General features: G+C 49.4%; 6 protein-coding genes across 6 annotated transcripts; 3 read left to right on the top strand and 3 right to left on the bottom strand.

Moving 5' to 3' along the window:
* Window positions 1-487: 487 nt before the first annotated feature.
* Window positions 488-2,820, bottom strand: MYCFIDRAFT_162667 (uncharacterized protein). Its single transcript, XM_007926216.1, has 2 exons — window positions 1,958-2,820; window positions 488-1,899 (listed from the first exon to the last, which is right to left on the bottom strand). The coding sequence occupies exons 1-2, from the start codon at window positions 2,507-2,509 to the stop codon at window positions 547-549; spliced, it is 1,905 nt and encodes a 634-aa protein (XP_007924407.1). The 5' UTR covers window positions 2,510-2,820; the 3' UTR covers window positions 488-546.
* Window positions 2,821-3,094: 274 nt separating this feature from the next.
* On the top strand, window positions 3,095-5,152 carry MYCFIDRAFT_214493 (uncharacterized protein; the record flags this gene model as incomplete). The annotated part of the gene is made up of 2 exons (XM_007926215.1): window positions 3,095-3,105; window positions 3,158-5,152. 2 exons carry the CDS (start codon window positions 3,095-3,097, stop codon window positions 4,836-4,838), a joined length of 1,692 nt encoding a protein of 563 aa, XP_007924406.1. The 3' UTR covers window positions 4,839-5,152.
* Window positions 5,153-5,434: 282 nt separating this feature from the next.
* Window positions 5,435-6,306, bottom strand: MYCFIDRAFT_172833 (uncharacterized protein; the record flags this gene model as incomplete). The annotated part of the gene is made up of 7 exons (XM_007926214.1): window positions 5,435-5,658; window positions 5,690-5,711; window positions 5,764-5,798; window positions 5,822-5,894; window positions 5,919-5,955; window positions 5,986-6,243; window positions 6,290-6,306. The coding sequence occupies 7 exons, from the start codon at window positions 6,304-6,306 to the stop codon at window positions 5,435-5,437; spliced, it is 666 nt and encodes a 221-aa protein (XP_007924405.1).
* Window positions 6,307-6,373: 67 nt separating this feature from the next.
* Window positions 6,374-8,650, top strand: MYCFIDRAFT_172832 (uncharacterized protein; the record flags this gene model as incomplete). The annotated part of the gene is made up of 19 exons (XM_007926213.1): window positions 6,374-6,496; window positions 6,527-6,640; window positions 6,666-6,700; window positions 6,735-6,771; window positions 6,805-6,839; window positions 6,887-6,991; window positions 7,020-7,038; window positions 7,062-7,114; window positions 7,147-7,226; window positions 7,255-7,342; window positions 7,386-7,560; window positions 7,584-7,757; window positions 7,787-7,821; window positions 7,873-8,034; window positions 8,066-8,247; window positions 8,284-8,354; window positions 8,388-8,426; window positions 8,454-8,515; window positions 8,557-8,650. 19 exons carry the CDS (start codon window positions 6,374-6,376, stop codon window positions 8,648-8,650), a joined length of 1,683 nt encoding a protein of 560 aa, XP_007924404.1.
* A 4,328-nt stretch (window positions 8,651-12,978) lies between these two features.
* Window positions 12,979-14,585, bottom strand: MYCFIDRAFT_210695 (uncharacterized protein; the record flags this gene model as incomplete). Its single annotated transcript, XM_007926212.1, has 1 exon — window positions 12,979-14,585. One exon carries the CDS (start codon window positions 14,583-14,585, stop codon window positions 13,362-13,364), a length of 1,224 nt encoding a protein of 407 aa, XP_007924403.1. The 3' UTR covers window positions 12,979-13,361.
* A 1,552-nt stretch (window positions 14,586-16,137) lies between these two features.
* On the top strand, window positions 16,138-20,215 carry MYCFIDRAFT_53744 (ABC transporter, ABC-B family, MDR type). Its single transcript, XM_007926103.1, has 3 exons — window positions 16,138-16,222; window positions 16,275-18,023; window positions 18,138-20,215. The coding sequence occupies exons 1-3, from the start codon at window positions 16,154-16,156 to the stop codon at window positions 19,998-20,000; spliced, it is 3,681 nt and encodes a 1,226-aa protein (XP_007924294.1). The 5' UTR covers window positions 16,138-16,153; the 3' UTR covers window positions 20,001-20,215.
* The last annotated feature ends 392 nt before the right edge of the window (window positions 20,216-20,607 follow it).

Raw genomic sequence — 20,607 nt, 5'->3', positions numbered from 1 at the left:
GTTTTGATTGGTGCATCTCGCCGAAGAAGCGGAGCATCACCCAGCATGAATTTCAGGAATGGTATCGCGGGTACAAGCTCGTTGTAATTTGGACAAGATAACACACGATCGCGCTGGTGGGACTGTCATGATGCCAGGCTGATCCTCCCTCGGCTTCCGGATCCATACCATCGTAACGAGTGGCAATTAGCTATGAGATGGCATAGAAAGACAGCAGAAAGAGAGTCAGTGTCGTCCTTTCTGCTGGCCTTGTGAGAAAATATCCCAGGGATTTTTGACATTCCCAACCTCCTTTTGCGTGGATCCTCCAACGTGGCCAGCTCGGGCTTTGCGGTAAAGCTCAACCCGCAGCCTTACGGAAGACCACCATGGCTGGCGTTGCAGCATGCAAGCAACGAACGCGAGTCTCATGCATCTGGAGGAGATTGCAAAAGATAGCGGAGACGAAGAAGAATTCACAAAAGGAAAGTGGTCCAGTTTTTCATATATGTCAGAAGGAAACATCTACACCTGCACACATTCAACTCCGGATCCCCTGACTCCTTACTATGCATGTCCATTCGCCCTCGCAGGCCCCCCACCAGCACCATCAGCACCATCATCATCCGAATCATCTCCAATCCCAAAACGATCGCGATCAACATCTCGATAATGTCTTTGATCAGCTTTACTCAAATCGTCTAATTCCGCCTCGTCAAAATCCCTCGCAGCTTCGACATCTCTTTCAACTTTACTCGCGCGAGCGTCGAGACCCAAACCGCCATTACTGCCATCGTATGGATCTGAAGAGAAAACACTCCTATAGCCTTTTCGCGATCTTCGACCGCGCCAGACGACCACGCCCCAGATTCCTGCGATGACGATGACGATGAAGAGGACCACTTCGCCGGAGCGGCGGTAAGCTTCCCATTTCGCGGCTAGGAGACGGGCTTTTTCGGTTTCTTCGGCGGCGGTGGAGTTGGGGTGGCCGCCGACGGAGACCTCGACACCCTTTTCGCCGTCGATGCGGGAGTCGGCTGGGATGCCGCCGATGGAAGCGATGTCGACGCCCATGAAGCGGTCGAGCATATCTCGGGTTCGCCGGGGATAGTCGAAGGGGACCATGTGGGAGGAGTTGTAGAAGCGGAGATAGGTTAGGTTGCGGGCAGTCTGGTATTGACCGGCTGGTTCGCCTTCGAACTCCCAGTCACGGCGTGGAGCGGTGACGCCGGGGGAGAGTTCCATGCCTTTTGCCCCGTTCCACTCCAGGCTGTTGATGAGATTTTCCGTCCCGACATGGTTGCAGATCATATCCTTGTCTCCGGAGAAGAGGACGATGGGCACTTGGGCCAGGAGGTCGGGGAGGAGCGTGACGGATGGCGCAGAATGCTTGGCGACGAAAGCTTGTGAGACCTGGTTGTTGCATTCCACCCAACCTGTGTTCTTATCTTTGTTGACGTGCAGAGCATTCAGGACATCGTCGCGGCGGAGGTAGGGTTTGACGTATTCGAGATCCGGAGGCCAGTTCATGCCGCAGCTCGGATAGGAGTCGCGAAGTCGGACATCGTACATGTTCACGCAGCCTTGGTCATTCTGGGTGTGCTTGAGAATGTCCTGCATGATATCTTCACAGATACCGGAGTCAACATGATCCTTTGCGCCCCTGTCGAGTTCCGCAATGCAAGCCTTTTGCTTTTCCAGAACAGATTTCTCGGCTTCGGATCCGCTGGCGAAGAGGTTATTCTCGAAGGCAAAAGGAACAAAAGAGGGGTATTGGTCAGGACCAGAGATCCAGCCGTTTCCAATGAGAAGACCTTTGAGCGGCCATTCGTCGTTCATGTGCTGTTTATTGCGCTTGATCATGGCGTCTGCGACGTAGGGTATCCATTGTCCTGCGTAGGACTCGCCTGCAATATAGATCTGGAGGAAATGTCAGCATTTCCCGTGGGCTCGCTGCGTAATGACGCTTCCGACTTACATCTGTATGCGCGTACTCGGGAAATATGTCAAACCATTTCTCCAAGAAGGTCACCATGTGGCTGGCCATCTCACTCATCTCCTTCACGTATGCATTGGTGTCACTGTAACTGAAGCCAGTGCCAACGGGCTGGTCCACGAATAGTACGTTCGCGAATTCATCCCAGCTACCCTCCTGCACTCTCAATTTCCCGTCCTTTTGTACTCTGTACGGACCAATCTCCATCAGCGCTCCATCCATAGAACTGCAGCCTGGTCCACCATTCAGCCAAAGTACTAGGCGACTCCTGTTTGCAATATGCCTGTTCTTGAACAGCCAGAAGAAGAGATTGGCATGATTGGCTGGCGCGATCTCAACATGGCCGGCCCACATGTCCAGTCGAGGAGATGCAGGCGCTCCAGGCAGATCATGGACATAGTAGTCGGCGGCCGTCTTGGGTACTGTCTGTGCGTATGCGGTCGGCAGGCATATTGAGGCTAGCAAGGCCGGTATGGCTAATAGAGACTGCCATCGTATTCTCGATGGCGCAGAGCGAGTGTGTGGATGCGCCATGTTGGCGACTTGGGGAGGAGGCGTCGGGGTTGCGTGGCAGCAAGGATGGCTATCTCATGCCGTTGCGGTCGCGTGATTCGATATTCAAGTACGAATGTTCGGTCGCGGGATTGTTCAGATGCAATTGGAATGATGCGAATGGTGGAAAGGTGAAATGGCAACTGGCAACTGGCAACTAGCAACGTGTGGTTCTCCTTCGGCGTAGCTTCGCTCAAGTGGTGTGGACGGATGTCGGAGGACTGGCGCTCTTGCAGTTGACCATGCGACCAGAGCTGCCAACAAGCAGAATGGTAACACACAAGTCAATCAAGAATGTATCGATAGATCTTGCTGAATAAGTTAAGGCTATTGAACGACATTCGCGGCAACAAAGATCCAGATTTCGGGGGCTGGCTTGGGTGTTGGATTAGGTAAGCCCTGAATATTCCGACCACGTGACGCGCGTGTTTCGCCAACCCCCAGGCGCGTTTCCCGTCGCCTTGTCCGCTGCCTGAACTGGGAAGTCAGTCAACACCGACGATCAACACTGTTGCCATCCCCATATCACACCATGCTACGCGTCCAGAGCCTTCTGATATCGCCATCATGATGCCTGCGTGAGTGCACAATCAAGTCTCGGGGTGATGCGCCCGCACTGACACCTCCCAGCCCAGGCGACCAACACCGCGAGAACGCGCACACCGTCAACCCCTTCGTCCCAGCACAGCCGCATGTATCGGAATACACGGCAGCAGAAATTGCAACGCTTCAGAGCCGGCTTCAGAAGCAACTAGGTCCAGAATATATATCCACACGGCCCGGCAATGGCGGCGGGAAGGTGCATTACCTCGCCGCCGACAAGGTGATAGGTCTTGCCAACGACGTGTTTGGCTTCAATGGCTGGAGCTCAGAGATTCGGAATGTCACAGTGGACTTTGTGGAGGAGCATCCGCAGACGGGACGAATCAATATCGGCCTGTCGGCAGTCATGCGAGTGACGCTCAAGGATGGCACCTTCCATGAAGATATAGGATATGGCCATTGCGAGAATACGAAAGGAAAGGCTGCAGCATTCGAGAAGGCGAAAAAGGAAGCGGCCACAGATTCCATGAAGCGAGCTTTGCGAAGCTTCGGCAATGTCCTGGGCAACTGCTTATACGACAAGGACTATCTTGGTAGGGTCACGAAGGTGAAAGTGGCGCCTTCAAAGTGGGATGAGGAGAAGTTGCATCGCCATCCAGACTTTGCGCCCATCAAGCGTGAACCACCGCAGACACAGGATCCTGCGCCCCAGAGGTCAGGCAATGCGATGCCGCGAAGCGCGAGCGCGCAGTCGATGCGTTCCGTTGGATCTGGCGAGTTCGAAGATGACTTTGATGGGAATGAATTTGATGAGACTGATTTCAACCATCCTGACGAGGTGCATGTAGATGAGCCTGTGATCTCGAATGGGGCACAGATGACTGCACAGCGAGCAATCAACGGACCACAGGCGAACGCACAGCGACAGACTATGACTCGGACAAATTCAGTGCCACAAACGAGACCTCCGAATATGCCACAGCAACCGCCAATGCAGAACGCACAAGCCCCACCCCACGCACCAATGGCTGCTGCCCAGCCTCCGAATAGGATGCTCCCTCCACAAACACCAGGGAATCAGCCCAGACCTCAGCAGCCACAAGTGTCGAATGTCCAGGGGCAAGCGAATGGTGATGGAGTCAGATCGAATTCTTCATCCGGTAGCACCGTCGGATCGCCTGCAGCACAGGCTCAGCAGAGACAGAGTAATGGCCAGGCACATGTTTTAGACCAAGCACCAGCTCAACCACCACCCGGCGCGCCTGTAGGATTTGTCTCTGGACGAGCAGCGGACGGAACACGACCAGGCGCTCCTGCAGCTTTCAATCCACATGCCGAGAGTCCCTCAATACGGCGAACAAATGGTATCGATCCGCGAGTGTCAGCGCCGATCAAAAGGACACAGCTTGGAAACCAGACAAGCGCCATTTCACCTGCACCTCTGCCAAATGCTGCCAATTCTTTCCAGACAGGAGCAGCGCCACCGCCGCATGGGCTACCACGAGTAGGCGCGTCAAATTATGTCAATCCTCAAGCAGACATGAATCGAAGAATTGGGATGCCACAACAAGGACGACCTGGATTCCAAGGCGCAAACAATTACAGACCTCCAACAGCAGTCAAAAGGCCCGCAATGACAGACGTCACGAATACGCACATGAATCAGATGGACGGCGCTGGAGACCCCAAAAAGCCGAAGATTGAAGGTGTCGCGACGATGACAGCAAGAGGAGAAGCTGGTGTAGCAGATCAGGCGCCTGTGGCATAGTATGGACGGCGCTGACATGCTAACATCATGATGAAATGTTCATTGCTTTACGAGCGAGGCGTTGGAGGCGAAAAATTCTCATCATTTAGATAACATGGCTAGTTGTTGGCCATGACACGAGGACTCTGGCTGAAAGGGTTAATAGACGAATGGAATGAGAGGGCGAAACCTGTGTCTCGTCGACCTTTTGCAAGCGGCATACGCACAAATCATGATACAATCGACGCTCTTCGCAGCAGAGCTTTTGAAGTGCATTTTTAGCCTCTTCTTTCTTCTTCCTTTCAGATAGTTACGCAACGACTGACTCCCTGTGCAGGGCTGTATCATAGCGCAATTTTCCATTCAACTCAACTCTGGCCTCGTTACTGACCACGCGCATGCCATTCGTTGAGAAAAGCTCACTGAGAAAAAAAAAGACTGTTATCGTTATGGTATCGAAGCTGGATGACAGAAACAGAAAGCTGGGAGGGAGATGTTGGTCTGTCAGTCGGATCTTTCTTGCTGGACTAAATAATGTCAGAGAAGGCATTCAACTTGCTGAATTTCCTTATAACGGTATTCGTCGCGCGAAAGGGGAGTGGATTGATTGTCTCTTGTCAAAATGTATTGCTTTTTGATGGGGTATGGTTTGATAGGTTCTGTGTCGTTGGGAGGTCAATGTGTGTGCAGCTTTTGAGAGCGCTGTTGGGATTGGCAGAAGATTGGTGCGCTCGTGATGAGAAGTTGAGACTATCTTGCTTTGGCTCCTTATCGTCTCGAATAGGCGTTGATGGGGTTTGTGCGTCCATACGAAGAGCTAAAGCACCTCGCTCGCTTCCTACTCAGCAATGGGTCTTCCAAATGCAACACACTTCCATTTGTAGCATTGAACCACTCAACTCAAATACCGTTAGTACCTAGGTAAAGTCGTGAATATCCATCCAACCAAATCCCTCAACCCTCCAAAATCCTCCTCAGTTCCTTTCATCGCAGCAGCTATACACGATTCATAACAAGCCGAAGATACCGTTCCGAAGACCCTCCCTGAAACCCATCCCCAAGCACAGAATCCATCAACTGCAAAATCGCATCTTTATTCACATGAATTTCCCCATCATGCCTCACCAAACCCGCCAAACTCTGCTGAATGTCAACAATAGAATTACACTGATTCGTGAAGCGCCCCGGATGGGCTTTGGGCTCGTGGAGTTCGACACAACCTTCTAACATCCGGAGGAGATAGTAGCCTCTGTAGTACTCGCGTCCATATGCGGGTTCCTCCACGAAACCGTTGCTGATGGACTGCACGCGGTGGTCGGCGCCGAGTAGACGCTTCCATGTCTCGGGATCGAAGTCTCGTTCGAAGATTTTGAGGTTGAGATGAAGAGAGCGATCGCAAAGTCCCGAGCGAGCTTTTCTTTCATTCCTGCAAATCACGTTAGCCAATCATCCTGTATACTATCCCATCCTACGCCTCGCCCCCCCACATACTCATTTTTTATCGCTTCACACCCTTTCGTACAAACCCCCGCAATCGCAAATTGACAATTATGTCGATGTCCTTCGTCGGTATACATCCGTCTCCGTCTTCTCAAACAACATTCCCCCCAACCCGAAATCTTCAAATGTCGAAGTCTAGAGAGTTGTTCCGTCGAGATCGTCCGCATCCAGATTTCGGCGTGGGATTTTTTTAAATTATAGAAATTTAGTTCGAGGTCTGGGGTTTTCGGGAGGAGGGGAGCGACTTCGTTATAGAGTTTTCGGCAGACTCGGAGGAGGGTGAAGGGGGATCCCGAGATGGTTATTTTGTTTTTCTTGGGCTTGTCTTCTTCGATGTCGTCGTCTGAGGCGGGATGGATTTTTAGGGAGAAACGGTCTTTCCAGTGCAATTTTTGCCCGAGGATTTGGGCGTTGTAGAGGGATTCGTAGATCCGGAGTCGTAGCTCGGTTGGCAGTGCGAGCAAAGGTGGTAGGCTCATGGTTGTAGTTGCGTGTGAGATGTCTGGTTGCGCTGTCTGGCGGGTGATCGACTCTTGTAGACCGATGCGCTTTTCCAAGTGTGTTTGAAGTAGTAGCGGACGGAAGCCTAGTGGGGTCGATGCTGTGTATGGAGTAGTAGAGCAGGAAGTTGTAGTGGGATTCCAGCTTGGAGGAGACGCTTGGGCCAAGCCGAGGTGAAGGAGTTGGGCTTGGCACTCTGAGCTTCATCGGACGCGGCTTCGTGTTCTGTTTGTGTATCCCCAGTTCGAACTACATGTAACTACCAGTACTTCAACACTGTACTGTTCCAATTGCAGGTCTTTCGGGGGTGTCTGTCAATCGACTAAAGAGCAGCCACGGCCCCCAACAACCGCAGAAAGCAGACGGCTCAGCTGCCGACCCAAACCACCTACATTGCCCACTACCCTCGTGGTGCAGGTCAACATTGTAGCAAAAGGCTTTCAAGAAGCTCACGAACGTATCGCGGAGGGGAAGACCGACAGAAAGACGAGAGACTCAATATGCCTCGACGTAAACATCATGGTGTGGCGTCTTCGCTTGGTACAGATGTGCGATCACAACCCTGAGACTCCCATGGAGGCGTCATGAGAGGGCGCCCTCGATCATTGACGACGTCATTCTTATTCATGCCGGTACGCCAAGCGCGATATGGTCACAACTGTTTCATTACTCGCACGTCTCGTATCAACAGGCTTCGATTACGGAACCTGTTGCCGCAATGCTAACACTGAAAGCATCCTTCGTTTCAAAAACAAGCAAACCCAGATCTTCAATTCACTGCTGACAAACTATACAACATGCGGCCAGGAATACGAAAAAGACATCAGTCCTGCTCGAGATGTCTACATCCACTATGGTGACTGCAAGAAGAGCTACAAAGGCTTCGCACTTGCAAAGGCTAACGATCCTGATACCTGGGCAGCGCCAGTGGTCCAATTCGTGCTACTATCCATCATCTTTAGCATGAGCATACCGCGACGCACGCTTTTCGTACCGACATTGAGTTTCGGCAGGGGACCAATATAATATTCTAGGCCTTCGATGCAACTTTCAGCCCCTTCCTGGCGACGTTAGACACTATTCTGTGGGTAGCAGCTATCCCGACCTTTGCTGGCCCGTTGATGGTTTCCGGATTGACAGAAGCCGCATGCCAGCTGGAAATGGTACTTCTGCAAGAGCTTCGACACTGCAACCGCGGTGTCAAGCAGGTGTCCCCGTCGAGTAGAAAATCTTACATTAGCCCGTAGCAACGACTTGCATCACACTTGGCGACAACTTCCCTGCGTCGTTGAGACGACGTATCGTGCCTCGCTCGAGCTCTTGCACCTCATTCTATGCTTTCTCTCCGTCTTCACTGCTTTGGGCGGCACCATCATGCTAATCACGGGAGTATACGGGAATTGCTTCTGCTATGTTCATTCGCAAATCAGTTCAATCTCGACGAAGCCTTTGTGAACGCCGCCAGCGATACGTGTGATCAACGACGTTCGAGCAAGAATTGGATCACGATGGGATCCGTGGCTACTGGGTTTTATGGTCCTCTGCTCTTATGTTGGATGGTGGTATTAGAAAAAGATCCGGGAGGAGTATCGAAGGCGTGTCGGGATGGTGGATCTTTGATGCTTGAAATAGTAGGAGACGTTTAGTAGCTGGTCACATGCGAACAAACCCCCCAGATCGTTCTATGGTATTGATCAGTAGGAAGTCCGATCGCGCGGGGCATGAAGTCAGCAACGAGGTGGGACCATTGCAAATGCCGACCTCGGTATGACCTGTATAATGAAGCTGGCGAAGACGACAGTAATGGTATCAATGCCACTTTGCTCACCTAAAGAATCCCTATCTAAAAGACTACCTAACGTCTCTATCTCGGTCGACGCAATACAACATGGCCGACTTCTCTAAATACGGCGGCCTAAGCGACGAATTCCTCAAAACCCTCCCACTAGCCCCAGACCTCAGCATCGAAGACCTTAAACGTATAACAAACGAAGGCCGAAGAAAAAGCCTCCGTAGAATTTATAGCTACTCTGTCCCCTAAACCTTTAATTAAAAACCATCGAATCCTAGCTCGAGATAGCTACAAAATCGAAGCTCGCAGTTACAGACTAAACTACACCTTTATCTTATACCGTAAGCAGCTTACAGCCTGCCTTATTCAAAATCCCTATCGGACACTTTGGAAGATGAATGCTATCTCTATTACTATCGCCTGAATTGTGCTTATACTTTGTTAACTCGTGTTCCTCTTAGTCCTCTTATCGGATCCGTCGATCTAGATCTCTTCGATTATTAGGAGAGTAAGGTAATGCGTAATATAGCTCGTAGGTATAGAGGAACTAGATAAAGGTCTTAATTTTAAATCTCTAAGTTCTTATAATTGCCTTAGATATAGCCGATTATCGTAGTACTACCGTAGCATTTCCTTTCTTATACCTAAGATCTACCTCTTCTTCTTCTTACAACGTCTTTGTTTATTTCTATAATATAGCTCTTCCGATAAGCACTCGGCTACCGGCTATATTTTCTACGCTACCCGGGAATCTATCGTTCCGGCGTGCATTTACTTAGGTGTCTACTACCTCGCCCCTATATCCGTATATACTTGTTGATTATTAACTACTAATAATCACTAGTTACTGTAATTACATGTAACTACGATTATGATTATTAAGTAAGTAACTAGTAATTATAATTAGTAATTAGTCGGCTGTTTCTAGGCAATACTAGGGTGTATGTTATACCTATAGTAGGTATTAAATTTGCACTGTTTCCTCCTATTTCTATAGACAATAATATACCTAAAATAGGGCACTTCTATCGAGAGGTAAGTAAGTAGAATATAGGTATACGAGGTCGCTAATTTAGATAGGTTGCTAAGTCTATATCTTCTTAAGAGGAAGACCTCTTACTGCCGCTAGTATAGACTTCCGACTAGTTAACTAAAGCCTTCTTAGTACTATAAAGCTATTACCTACAGTTATTGCTAAAGGACGTACTAGCGACTTATCTAACTCTTAACTAAACCGACCGTTATATTACTCCTACTTAGCTACACTTCTAACAAGCCGGTATACTGTCCTTTATCGAAGAAGTAGTATAGAAGGACTTCGAGTAGTATATCGGAGAGGCGGAAAAGGAGGGCTTATAGTTACTATATCGAAGGGTTACAAGGAAGACGACAAAGAGCCTTCGCTGTACTAAGGAGATCGTTAAAAGGGCCGGAGTCTATTAGGAGCGTATATCTAATAGTGTTAATCGAGTCTAGAAGGGCATAGAGCGGAAAGGAAGGCGAATAGCGCTAGGTTCTCGTCGCTACTTTAAGTTTAGTAAAAAACCGTATGTCTGCTTAGAAGAGTGCTTTCTCGGGCTGAAATCGTAGTACCCGATACGGTAGATGTATTTCAAGGATCGGATCGATAGGGTGCTATACTATCTAATCGATAGCGAGGTTACTAAGGTTACTAAGGTTGTTGTTATTAGTTAAGTATAGAATTAGTCGTAGATATTAGTATTCGAGCTTGCTATCGCGCCTGCCTAAACCGCTAAGATTACATTATATTAGCCCCTTAGGGTCTAGCTAAGCCTAATAGATAAGCTTCGCTTAATACGGACGGCAAGGTCCGTACGGCTTAGCCGTACGCTAGCAAACTCAAAGTTTGATATTCATTGTTTAATTTAAGATAACAATACCTTCGATATGCGAGACAACCTCCGCAAGAAGTATAAACTAACTCAAAAAGTGCTAGAAAATTATATAAATACCTAAGCATCGAGTCGGGAAAACAACCTACTAGATCGGATACTATTCTATAAAGATTCGAGCGATCTAAGCGACCTTCTAACCTCCGAAGCTAATGAACTACTGTCTCTAATACTAGACGAGGATACCTTGTTCCTCTAATCTTCGAATACTATACGACTATCTACCTCGCAGTCCTCGAATATAGCGAATATAGCACAGCCGATACCTACGCCTACGGTTACCGAGTTAAAGAGGCGTAGAAGAGGCAGAAATCAGCTAGATCTAGTGTTATAGGCGCATACGAGAGCACTAAAAGATAGGGAGCCTTTAAAGGTAGATAGAGGCAGGTATAAGGCCTTCTACTATATCTACTATAACGATAACGACCCTAATCGGTATACTTCTAATTCTAGCAACGCGCCTTAGTACCTAGCAAAGAAGCACTTTATCTTTATCGGCAGTAAGAAGCGGAAACTTAATAGCACCTATTAGACTAAGATTAACCTCTCGGCGCTATAGAAGAAGCAAGGTACTATTAACTCGGACAAGACTATTAATATCCTTAAAGGAGCCGCCGATAAGGACAAGTTTAGGTACGCTCTAGCTCGCTTTGTAACAGCTAGCAGTATCGCTTATAACGCACTAGTTACAAAGGAATTTAAAGAGCTTATCCTAGCGGTTAATCTATACGTAGAAGACGTCCTTCTTAAGAGCTATACCTTACTATATTCTCGTATTCTATATAACTTCGAGGGCTAGCGAGAACGAGTTAAACTCGCACTATTAGAAGCGCTTAGCTGTCTTTACTTCTATACTAATACCTAGAAGTTACAGCACGGCTATAAGTTCTTCTAAGCTATCAATTGCTAGTATATTAATCTACGCGGTAAGCTAGTCTAAATACTGCTAGATTTGCTACATTTGCTACCTAGTTCTTATACTAGTAACTTCCTTGCAAAGGCTGTTCTTCTATGCTTCTTAACCTTCTAAATATCTAGCAAACTCGGCTAGATAACGACTAACAGTAGTTCCAATAACAATACGCTTAGTCTAGCTATTAAGCGCTTTATAGACTTATAAGGGCACTCGTACTAGAAGGACCGTCGGTTGCGCTATATTAGCTATATTCTTAACCGTGTAATAATAGCCTTTATGTTTGCGAAGGACGCGGAGGCCGTAGAAAGCGAAGAGTTCAGTTAAACAGTGCTAACTAACGACAGTAACAGCGTGTCTATATCTAGGTAGCTCGATATAGACGTAGACTCGTTTGTTAAGCAAGGTCTACTATAGCGGCTATTCGCTCTCGCTAAACTTCTTCGTAAGAACGACAACTATAATATCTTCTAAGAAGTCTATAAGGCCTAGCCTCAATTGCTATATATAACTCTAAAGATCCCTAGCGAGACACGATAGAATGGTTAGCTTCTAATAATAGAAGAGGCTATTCAAATAAGGCCTATTCTAAACACCTTCTTCGATAGAATACTATACCTCCGCGAGTTTAGCTTATCTAAGGATAACTAGAAGGTCCTTACGTATACTCGGAGGTTCCTTAATCTATTTAAAGAGGTTACCCTTCGGCTCGAAGGCAATACTGTTACATTCGATATATATCAAGAGTCTATAGAGTATCTAAGAAGCTACTTTAGTCGCTTAGCTATTAAGAATAAGCACCGGACAGTCCTTATTCGATCTATTAACGTTGCAAGCGTGCTGTTTAAGAAGTACTATAGCCTTAACTAGAAGAGCCCTCTCTACGTAACTATAGTGTTACTATATCTAACTCGACGACTTGCTTAGCTTTAAGGCCGCTCTGTAGTAGACGTAGACACCTTACTCTCGCGTACGAGAGCGCTTTAGAGCGATTATAAGGCACGCTTCGGAAGCTATTAACTATAGTCTATACCGCAACGCTCCTTCGAAGGGCTCTCGGACCTTAAACGCTAGCAAATTGAGTCTTAAACTAACCTTATTGCTACTAACGAGGACCCCTTCGAAGCCTTTATCTACGCTAGTCTAATAGTACTGCTACTAGTTAGCTTCGAGAAGCTAGTATTAATAAGTCCTATTAGCTAGTAGATCTAATAGCGGAAGACGTACGATCTAGCGTTATAGCAATTAGCTATCGATATATTGTCCGCCTTCGCTATATCCGCCGAGTCCGAGAGGACTTTTAGTAAGAGCCGCCGCACTACTAGATAGGACCGCGTACGGATAAGTAGTAACTATATTCGTATAAATAAGTGCTCGAAGAATTAGATAAGAACAGGTGTTGCTAAGGTGCTATTAGAATTGGCCGCCTTAGAAGAGGCGGACGAAGGACTACTACTACTACTAGTCTTATACTCGGTCTCTAGCGCTAGCAACGACGACGGCTTGTAAATCTACCTCCTTCCTAACCCTAAGCATTACTATAGGTACTGATTATATGATTACGTGATTATGATTACTAATTATTCACTTATTATTGACTATGATTATGATTACAGGCGCTGACTAGTGAGTACTCAGTAATCAACTTCCTTGCATCCGTGTCTCTTAAGCTGTTCTCCGGGAAGAATGCGCCTCAGCCCGATGGTCTTCTAGCTCGTGTCTGTGGCGTCAAGAACGTGTACACAGGCCTGATCCGTCTCTACGCTGCGTGCCACTTGACGGGAGACCAGCCGTTCTACGATCTCGCAATGTGGACGGACGTTGGTGTGTTACTGAACTGTTCACGCGGAAGAGATGGGATTTAGATTTGTGAACGCCGGGACTTGCAACGGGGTTGATGCGTGAAGTATGCCTGGATCGCTTCACTACTGGGCATCGAACGCCATATCATTGAAACTCGTAAAATCCTGATCCAGCAATCCGTAAAGCGAAGTATTGGCATTATACCAATCCTGCAAGAAATTCGCATTGTTGCCGCCAAAAGAACTGCTGTCGGGGAGCGGATTCATCGCGGAATCCTGTAACGGGAGACCGATGGCGGAAAGATATTGATCGAAATCATTCAGCGTCATGGTTTCGCCCGTCGAGGTGACGGCCTCGGGGATGCTGGGCAAGGTTTTCTGCGCTTCTGCTTGCTGTTGTTTCAGCCGGACGCAACTGGCGGCGACTTCGTAGAAGACGGAACAGAGTTGGTAGAATTTGTCGATGCCTTCGAATCTTGCGCGCACTGGTTCGAGGGAACGGACAAACGCTTCCATTAATTCCATGTCTTCTGCCGGGCCCTGGAAGTTTGCGATCGCGTTCGAGAAGAGTGTTGTGAAGGCTGTCATGACGGGGGAGTGTAGGGCGACCCAGTTGCAATACATGGCCCAGGCATAGACGTTGCCTTTGTGGGTTTGTGTCAAGTCTCTGCTGAGGCGTAGAGTAGTTCGAGCCGCGGTCAGTGCCTCTGCTTTGGCTTCGGGTGAAGTGGCCACTGCTTGTAGGACTAGTGTCATCATACTCCAATGCGCGATGGTATCCCCGGCCAAAATCGGCTCCAGCGATGGACACTGTTCTTTGTCTTTGGGTGGCAGGATAATGTCCTGAGCCTTGATTCTCAAGTCGAAGGCTCTTTCGAGATCAGTGACGAGGGTTTTGGCGATGGAGGCTCGGTGTTCTTGGGATTCTGTCAAGGCTCTGGGACTGTAGAGTTTCTCGCTGATTACGCCTTGGATTCTGGCGCCTTCGATCCAGAAATTTTGCATGTGGACGAGAGCGTCGGAGAAGGTAGGGCAAAGGCGAGGGAGAGGCACGGTAATGTCATAGTCAGGCATCTGTGGTGCCCGACCTAGTCGCAAGGAAGTGTTCCGATCCATCATATAGCAATTCCAAAACAGCATGCCATTTCGGTCCTGCTCCTCTTGTGGCAACTTGGTCATTTTGCGTTGATACCCGAGCGTTTGACACATCCTCAGAGCAGCTCCATTGAGGCTCCATGCAAGTAATGGTTTGGACATGTCGATGGCGATGAAGGAGCCTATGAGAAGAGCATTGATGTTGTCACGCTTTGCAGCAGCCAGCAGTGGGAAGTTGGATATGGTCGACATGGCCATTTGCTGAAAGATTCTCGACAGCGTGTGATACCGGTCAGCTTTCGCACCAGAGTCCATGGCAGCGAACTCAGTAGCCAGGGCATAGAGTCCAGCATATACCATGATCCTTTCGGCCATGGTACCTCCAACGCCGTCGGTCTGGTGCATGTTCTCGCAAAACTTGATAAAGACATCCATTGGGAGAGCTTGTAAGTAGAGTTCCCATGCAATTGGCGGATACTCCTTTGCTCGAGCAACCAAATCATTGATCTCCGACCAGGGAGGAAGTTCGGAAGTAACATTTCGAAGTGCTGCTCCAGGCGAGATTCCACTGTCGGCCGTACCTTCGGGTCTGATCTTGCTGAGCACACTTCGCAAAGAACTCAACGAAGCGTTGAGTTGGGGATCAGACATCAACTCGTTGCTACTTGTGATGGTTTGCTCCAACACGTCCTTGGCAACATGAGTATCTCGCCCATGACCGGTGAAGGCCAAGTCCTCAACGACAGGTTCGTCGTCGTCGATGTCATGGGCATCGTTTGGTTTATGCAGTGGATCCGGAGGGGTGGGGAATGATTTCGAGGTCGGTGTACCAAAAGCAGATGCCGAAGAGGGATTTCGATTGGCGTCCCGAAGCAGCGTTTCGATGCTGGCGAGTCGACTCTCGATGGTATCGATCTTGTGCTCGCTGTAGCGTCTGTCAGAGAAGACTTCCGTTCCGACCCGGCAGCGTAGTACCTACTACTGCTTAGAAATGGTGATGCGCGAACGTTCCTCTTTCGGCCGTTGAGTTGTACGGCATACTAGCCAGGCGATCAGAACCTCGCTCCATTTCCTAAGCCTGCTCAACCGCTCACCAAGACCGGCGGTCCGACAGTGCGAGCATGGCGGCTTTCTGTCGCATCTGACTTTGCGAGTCCTACAACCTGACGTCCATGTCAGCGTCTTCGCTTGCTGCTCGCTACGCCACGCTCGCTGATCGAGATGTACCGTCACACTGCCAGCCATGTTAGCCACTTCGTTTATCGTTCGTTACCCGTCGAGTGAATGAATGAATCAACTCACCGCTCGGGGTGCCAAGACTCCCGACTTCAGCCGGCCAGCCTCGTTCGATGAATCCTCGGACGCCATATTTATTTGGCCAATCGATATGGGACGGTGGCGCCCAAGATGAGAACGAGGAAGCTCTTGGTTGCAGTGCCGGCTCGCGTTTCTCCGCCCCGGTGATATTGATACAGTATCGGTTGATTCCCACGTCAAGATATTTCATTGATCATTGATGTAATGGCACGATCCTGGCCGATGTGACGATGCTGATGTTGGGAGGAAAGGATTGATGTCTTGATGACACTCGGGCTCCGCGCGTTCCACGCACCTTGCCAATTGGCTTTTGACTAGGTTCTAACTTCTAAGCAAGACGACTCCCTGCCCTATTCTAGAATATGCGGAACGCGCGCGCTCCGTTGGCACATCCATCTTCAAAGCAGACATCAATGCATCTGAATGTATATAGCACATTGAACATACTGTAGACTCCGCCATGTATCCAAGCACTAATCAAGTCCGACAGCCCAGCCAGCACCATGCCGTCCCAGGACAAACAACGGCCAACTGCTGAGTCAAGCATTAAATCGGTTGGTTACAACTACTTGGTATGCTCTGCCCATGATATCGAGGAAAGCTCAAGGACTAACGAAATGGCAGCGGGTATTCAGCTATGCCGACCAGAAAAGCTGGATCCTCAATGTCGTCGCATTCACGGCGGCCATCGGAGCTGGAGTCCCGCTTCCTCTCATGGAACTATTGTTCGGAAACTTCGTCACGACATTCAACCGCTTCGTCCGCAATGAGATCTCTAGCGACAAGTACATGAACGAAGTCTCACGGCTGAGCTTGTACTTGGTATACCTCTTCATCGCCAAGCTGGTATTGTCCTACGTCCATACACTCTGCATCTCCATCTCGGCAATTCGAACAACCAAAGCCCTTCGAGTCGATTTCATGAAATCCCTCCTTCGACAGGAGGTCGCATACTTCGATTCCCCAGAGGCAGGAAGTCCAGCCGTCAAGGTCACCACTACCTCGAATCTGATCAACCAGGGCATAAGCGAGAAGCTTACCCTGACCATCCAGTCCGTGTCGACATTCGTTGCGGTGTTCGTTGTGGCATTCATCTCGCAATGGAAACTGACTCTGATCACATTGGCCATCGTACCAACCATCTTGATCATCACTGGGGTGACAGTTGCAATCGATGCGAAGAATGAGAATCGACTACTCGACATCTATTCCCAAGCTGGACTGATGGCCGAGGAAGTCTTCTCCAGTATCACGAATGTGCATTCCTTCTGGTTACATCCGACCATGTCTACTCGATACGATGCTCTACTCGAGGATGCCGAAAGAGTGGGAATGAAGAAGAAACCAAACATTGGAGTCATGTATTCCACCGAATTCTTTTGTGTCTACAGCGGCTATGCGCTGGCGTTCTGGAAGGGCATCCGAATGTACCAGTCCGGAGAGATCGAGCAGGCCGGAAAAGTCGTCACGGTCATCTTCGCCGTCGTTCTTGCTGCCTCGACATTGACGCAGATTGCACCACAGCTTTTGACGCTGTCCAAAGCCATTTCAGCTTGCGGGGACCTCTTCAAAACCATCGACCGGCAATCCAAGATTGATGCTCTTTCTGAGCAAGGCAAGAAGCCTGAGCACTGTACTGGAGAGATTCTGCTACGGGATGTCGAGTTTGCCTACCCGTCTAGGCCGGGGAATCCTGTGCTTCGAGGCCTGAGCCTGAACGTGCCGGCCGGAAAGACAACTGCACTGGTTGGAGAGAGTGGAAGTGGCAAGAGCACCATCGTTGGTCTCCTCGAGCGCTGGTACGAGCAGACGGCAGGCGAAGTCATTCTAGACGGTGTCCATCTGCAGGACCTCAATCTTCGTTGGCTTCGCACGAACGTACGCCTCATCCAGCAAGAGCCGGTACTGTTCAGCGGCACCGTCTTCGAGAATGTGGAGTATGGTCTGGTTGGCACGGAGTATGAGAATAGCTCACGGGAAGTGAAGAAAAAGCTCGTGGAGCAAGCGTGCATCGATGCATTTGCGCACGACTTCATCAGCAAGCTGCCCAACGGCTACGATACTGCTGTTGGCGAGCGAGCCCGAATGCTGTCTGGAGGCCAGAAACAGCGTATTGCCATCGCCCGAAGCATTATTTCCGACCCATCTGTACTCATCATGGACGAGGCAACGAGTGCGTTGGACCCCAAAGCCGAAGCAGTGGTTCAGGATGCTCTTGACAACGTGTCGAAAAATCGCACCACGATCGTTATTGCGCACAAGCTTTCTACCATCCAGAACGCCGACTCGATCGCGGTGATGCGTAAGGGCACTGTTATTGAGCAGGGAACACATCGTCAACTTTTGGCGCTGGGAGGTGCCTATTCACGGCTTGTCAAAGCCCAGGATCTCGAGAGCCGAAGCAGCGATGACAGCGACTCCACTGCCGATGCAAAGGAAGACGAAGACGAGAGGCTCGAGCAGATCCTCTCCGTCCAACGCACCAAGAGTACCGTGACTCCCTTCGACCTCGAAACGGGACACACGGACGCAAACCAGAACAAGGTCAATTACGGATTGTTGAAGAGCGTGTGGATATTGATGGCCGAGCAGAAGAATCTTTGGCCCAGCTTCTTCATCGCATCCCTCACGGCCGCCGGCGCAGCGGCAATCTATCCAATCCAGGCCTACATCTTCTCCAAGACTTTTGAAGTCTTCCAAAGGCGCGGTCCAAAAGCTGTATCCGACGGTGACTTCTGGGCTCTGATGTTCTTTGTAGTGGCACTTGCTTCGATCCTCATCTGGTTCGTAATGGGCTGGGTTTCGGTCATCCTTTCGCAGACCTTGACCCGCGTGTATCGACTCCGCTTGTTCCGATGCACGCTGTACCAGAACATGGATTTCTTCAATCAGCCGGAGAACGAGAGTGGTGGGCTGACGGCCAGATTGTCGACGGCGGCGACCAACCTGCAAGAATTGCTGGGCTTGAATGTGTTTTTGATTCTGATGAATATCTTCATTCTGGTGTCAAGCTCTATCTATGGCATCGCTGTCGGGTGGAAACTCGGGCTGGTCTGCGTCTTTGGTGCATTGCCACCTCTGGTCCTCAGTGGCTACGCAAGAATTCGACTCGATGGCCACCTCGAAGCATTAACGTCTGAGCGATTCGCCAGCAGCGCTGCAGTTGCAGCTGAAGCCATCTCTGCTATCCGGACGGTCAACTCACTGACATTGGAACGCTCAGTGCTGGATCGATATGCGGACAGACTGTCTGATGTCGCCGCGAAATCTGCGCGCTCCTTCGTTTGGACCATGGGATTCTATGCGCTGTCGCAAAGCATCAATTTCTTGGCCATGGCGCTTGGTTTCTGGTATGGTGGAAAGCTCGTCTCGAGAGGCGAGTACACCTCAACACAGTTCTTCCAGGTCTTCATTTCCGTACTCTTCGGAGGCGAAGCGGCGGCGATGTTCTTCCAATACTCTACAAGCATCTCGAAAGCAAAGTCCGCGGCGAACCTGATGTTCACTCTACAGCAGAGTGCAGCTCCGGTACTTGAGGGCAATCCACCACCGCGCCCCCAAGACGATGAGAAGCGAAGTGGTCCGGCTGCAGTCGACTACGAATCCTTGACATTCGCGTATCCTTCCCGACCAGGTGCGAGAATCCTGAAAGGCGTCAATGTCTCGATACCTGCCGGTTCCTTCGCCGCTTTCGTCGGACCATCTGGCTGCGGCAAGACCACAATGATCTCTCTACTCTCAAGATTCTACGATCCGACCTCTGGCGACATCAAGCTCGACGGCACTTCGATCCTGACCAGCCCAGCAAGAACCCACCGTCTGAAAATCGGTCTCGTCCAACAAGAACCCGTCCTCTACCAAGGCACAATCCGCGACAACATCGCCCTCGGCCTCTCCGATTCCAGCCTCGAAGCCACCGAACCCCAAATCCAACACGCCTGCACCCAAGCCAACATCTGGACCTTCATCACCTCCCTCCCCGAAGGCCTCAACACCCCCATCGGCCCCCGCGGCTCCCAACTCTCGGGAGGCCAAAAACAACGCCTCGCCATCGCACGCGCCATCATCCGCAACCCCCAAATTCTCCTCTTGGACGAAGCCACTTCGGCGCTCGATTCCGAAAGCGAGAAATCCGTCCAATCTGCTCTCATGCACGCGGCGAAACAAGGTCGTCGGACGACCATCGCGGTCGCGCATCGGTTGAGCACGATTCGGGATGCGGATCGGATTTTTGTGTTTGAGGCCGGCAGGATTGTGGAGGTTGGGCATCATGAAGAGCTGATGGGGAGGAGAGGGAGGTATTATCTGATGTGTTTGGCGCAGGGGTTTGATCGATCTGCGGACGTGTAGGTAGGTTGGATTATTAGATAGCATGATGATTTGAGGGTTGTGTGTTGTAGCAAAGGCCTAAATAGGCAACTCGACACGCTTGCTTGCGAGAACGATTTAGACTTTGGGAATAGGATAGGGTACAGTATAGGCTGCTTGCTATGTGGCCAATTCCGATTTTGCCGACGTCGGGTCTTGGTTCTTCCTGTCGCTTGTTCTTGAATATTTAATCCGTCTCTCGCAGGGTTAAAGAGACGAGAGCTTCGTAGAGCCCGAAACAAGATAACGGGATCGGCTAGGTATCAATCCGAACAACAATTGTATAATCTACCTCCTACCTCCTATAATAATGATCCGAGGTACAAGCATATAGTAGCAGGCATTGATTAGAGATATCTAAACCTTAGTAAATAGTAAATAGTAAATTACTATTAGTAAATAGTAAATTACTATATAGTATTATAAATACTATTACTATTACTTTTTACTAGGACTTCTGTAGTAATAGTAATAGTAATAGTAATAGTAAAATAGTAATTACTATTTTCCTATTTTCCTAGTTTTCTAAGCTATATTAAGATGTATTAGTATATATAAGTATTAGATATATACTATAAGATACAGTATA

Source organism: Pseudocercospora fijiensis, assembly GCF_000340215.1.
Source record: "Pseudocercospora fijiensis CIRAD86 unplaced genomic scaffold MYCFIscaffold_3, whole genome shotgun sequence".
In the NCBI taxonomy this organism is placed as follows: domain Eukaryota; kingdom Fungi; phylum Ascomycota; class Dothideomycetes; order Mycosphaerellales; family Mycosphaerellaceae; genus Pseudocercospora; species Pseudocercospora fijiensis.
This window is presented reverse-complemented; position numbering and strand designations above follow the sequence as displayed.